The 3,399-nt window shown below is 56.6% G+C and overlaps 3 protein-coding genes across 3 annotated transcripts in view; 1 reads left to right on the forward strand and 2 right to left on the reverse strand.

Moving 5' to 3' along the window:
* The window catches only part of N7447_011273 (uncharacterized protein), a gene marked incomplete at both ends in the record, with an annotated part of 609 nt that extends 539 nt beyond the window's left edge, over positions 1–70 (reverse strand). The window contains one exon of the mRNA XM_057235480.1: positions 1–70. This exon is cut by the window's left edge and continues 539 nt beyond it. Within this exon, the coding sequence (XP_057080328.1) occupies positions 1–70 (70 nt within the window).
* Positions 71–602: 532 nt separating this feature from the next.
* Positions 603–1,076, reverse strand: N7447_011274 (uncharacterized protein; the record flags this gene model as incomplete). Its single annotated transcript, XM_057235481.1, has 2 exons — positions 603–986; positions 1,050–1,076. The coding sequence occupies 2 exons, from the start codon at positions 1,074–1,076 to the stop codon at positions 603–605; spliced, it is 411 nt and encodes a 136-aa protein (XP_057080329.1).
* Positions 1,077–1,475: 399 nt separating this feature from the next.
* N7447_011275 (uncharacterized protein) lies at positions 1,476–2,073 on the forward strand (the record flags this gene model as incomplete). Its single annotated transcript, XM_057235482.1, has 2 exons — positions 1,476–1,530; positions 1,589–2,073. The coding sequence occupies 2 exons, from the start codon at positions 1,476–1,478 to the stop codon at positions 2,071–2,073; spliced, it is 540 nt and encodes a 179-aa protein (XP_057080330.1).
* Positions 2,074–3,399: the final 1,326 nt, after the last annotated feature.

The following is a 3,399-nucleotide window of genomic DNA, read 5'->3' on the forward strand; positions in this document are numbered from 1 at the left end:
GGAGGCGCTGGGGCCGGGGCTTTCGCTGAGGGGATGCTTCAGACAGAGCCACCCCCGCCTGGGTAGTCATTTCAGAGGCCCCTTTGGCGGGAGGCTGGGTATGGGAGCTTTGACTACTCGCCAGTTGACCGGGGGTCTTGTAAGGGGGGTTCGAGGTGGCAAGGCTTCCCGGGATTGGGGCGGCCGGGGGCTTTTGATAGAAGGCACTTCACACAGAGCCCCCCCTTACGTGGCTGCACGATTGTTTAGACGACTGAGTCCCACGAAGAACAGAAATGTCACTCAGCTTTTGAAAAAAGTGGCCCACTTTGTATGGTGTTTTTGTCGTGCACGGACCACACCCGCCAAAAATTGTCCCCCGCAGCATTTTCTAGCCACTTGTACTGCGATTTGCATTTTTACACCCCAAATGGGGTCGGTGGGTTTGTGTAGAAGCGATCCTGGCCGGACGGTCCGGGCCTGAGGGATTGAGGGCTCGCCACAGTGGTTGTGTTGCGTTGGGTGAGGAATCAGGGGCGGCGGTGGATCTTACGGTTGGGGCCCTGGCAGGGTGACCCTCGCGGTAGGATACCCCGGCGCACCGGTGCCCACGCAACCACACGCTACAGGCGGTCCTTAGTCCTCCAGGCCCGGGGCGGAGGGGCCGCGGGTGGCGCGTCGCGGCCCTGGGAGAGGGGCCGGGCGAGGCCGCCGGGTAGGTCGAGGGGGGTGGGGGCGCCAGTTGGCGCGGCGGGGGAGATGGCCGGTCTGGCGGGCGGAAGGCAGCCGAGAAGGGCGAGCCGAAGGCGCGCGCGAGGCGCGTCAGGCAGAGCCCCCTCCGCCCAGGTAGTCAGGAGAGAGAGCCCCTCGACAGGGGAGCCAATATGGCGACTTTGGATACTCGCCAGTTCGCTCAGTGGCTTGCCGGCGGGGCCGAACGGGGGCTCGAAACGGCCAGCCAACCTTCGCGGCACTTGGGGAGGGGTGCTGGCGCTGGCCAGTTGGCGCTAGGTCCCATCGCGGTCCCCCGGGCACAATACATATCCAGGCTGAATATATATATTCTGTACTGTGGAAGGGAAAGTCGGTAGCAACATGGACCACCCGTGCATCGATATATATATATATCCATCCACATGCCTATTCACCCCCGGAACGATGGAGGGTAGGGGTGCCTCCGGGGGGCGGAAGGGGGGGGGGACTTGCCCCCGAAGCCACGCCCGAAGCCCATCACGTGACTTGACGACTTTTCAAACGACTAAGTCCCACGAAAAACGGAAATGTCACTCAGCTTTTGAAAAAGTGGCCCACTTTGTATGGTGTTTTTACCGTGCACGGACCATGCCCATACAAAAATTGTCCCCCGCAGCAATTTCTAGCCACTTGTACTGCGATTTGCATTTTTACATCCCAAATGGGGTCGGTGGGTTTGTGTAGAGACGAGGATAACTCGTCTCCGCATCTTCCCTGCCAGGCTGATTTCCTCTCCGGTTCTGATGGTTGCTGCCTCGCGCCGCACCTCAGCGCTGGGGGAGATCACCCACCGCAGCGGTGCTTCCGGGCACCCAGCAACGCCTGATCCCCCCCCTATACTATCCTCCCCGCGTAGTGTTGCTTCGGCGACGCCCGGCCTTGGATCTTATTGGGGGGCCCTCGCCGCGCTGGGCCCCTGGTGTATCCGCTGTGGTGACTGAAGCCCGGGGGCCTCTTGGCCCCCGGCACCGTTGGGGTCTGTGGATCGATGGCCGCTGGCCATACCCGAAACTCAGATTCCTGGAGGGAGCCGCCCCGTGGGATCCGCCGTTCGCCGGCGTTGTCCACGGGGTCTGGACCCTTCATCCGAGGGCCACATGCCGCAGCCTGCCAGCGCCTTCACGGGCGCCTGGTCGGATCACCTGCGTGCGGACTGGTGCTGAGGAGTTTAGTGGGGGCAATTGGATGGTTTCAGCGTCCCCCCGGTACGCCGGGGGTGCCGCCGCAACCGGGCGCCTCGTGCGCCCCTTCCATTTAACTACATTCTACCCCTTCGGGGGTCTGGGCTCCCGGGACTCTCTCGCCGCAAGGCGGGTGGGCCCCCGGGATGTCTTGCCATGAAGTTACCTGGTTGATTCTGCCAGTAGTCATATGCTTGTCTCAAAGATTAAGCCATGCATGTCTAAGTATAAGCAACTTGTACTGTGAAACTGCGAATGGCTCATTAAATCAGTTATCGTTTATTTGATAGTACCTTACTACATGGATACCTGTGGTAATTCTAGAGCTAATACATGCTAAAAACCCCGACTTCAGGAAGGGGTGTATTTATTAGATAAAAAACCAACGCCCTTCGGGGCTCCTTGGTGAATCATAATAACTTAACGAATCGCATGGCCTTGCGCCGGCGATGGTTCATTCAAATTTCTGCCCTATCAACTTTCGATGGTAGGATAGTGGCCTACCATGGTGGCAACGGGTAACGGGGAATTAGGGTTCGATTCCGGAGAGGGAGCCTGAGAAACGGCTACCACATCCAAGGAAGGCAGCAGGCGCGCAAATTACCCAATCCCGATACGGGGAGGTAGTGACAATAAATACTGATACGGGGCTCTTTTGGGTCTCGTAATTGGAATGAGAACAATTTAAATCCCTTAACGAGGAACAATTGGAGGGCAAGTCTGGTGCCAGCAGCCGCGGTAATTCCAGCTCCAATAGCGTATATTAAAGTTGTTGCAGTTAAAAAGCTCGTAGTTGAACCTTGGGCCTGGCTGGCCGGTCCGCCTCACCGCGAGTACTGGTCCGGCTGGGCCTTTCCTTCTGGGGAACCTCATGGCCTTCACTGGCTGTGGGGGGAACCAGGACTTTTACTGTGAAAAAATTAGAGTGTTCAAAGCAGGCCTTTGCTCGAATACATTAGCATGGAATAATAGAATAGGACGTGTGGTTCTATTTTGTTGGTTTCTAGGACCGCCGTAATGATTAATAGGGATAGTCGGGGGCGTCAGTATTCAGCTGTCAGAGGTGAAATTCTTGGATTTGCTGAAGACTAACTACTGCGAAAGCATTCGCCAAGGATGTTTTCATTAATCAGGGAACGAAAGTTAGGGGATCGAAGACGATCAGATACCGTCGTAGTCTTAACCATAAACTATGCCGACTAGGGATCGGACGGGATTCTATAATGACCCGTTCGGCACCTTACGAGAAATCAAAGGTTTTTGGGTTCTGGGGGGAGTATGGTCGCAAGGCTGAAACTTAAAGAAATTGACGGAAGGGCACCACAAGGCGTGGAGCCTGCGGCTTAATTTGACTCAACACGGGGAAACTCACCAGGTCCAGACAAAATAAGGATTGACAGATTGAGAGCTCTTTCTTGATCTTTTTGGATGGTGGTGCACATGGCCGTTCTTAGTTGGTGGAGTGATTTGTCTGCTTAATTGCGAT

Source organism: Penicillium robsamsonii (assembly GCF_028829455.1).
Source record: "Penicillium robsamsonii strain IBT 29466 chromosome Unknown utg000012l_segment0_segment0, whole genome shotgun sequence".
In the NCBI taxonomy this organism is placed as follows: Eukaryota; Fungi; Ascomycota; class Eurotiomycetes; order Eurotiales; family Aspergillaceae; genus Penicillium; species Penicillium robsamsonii.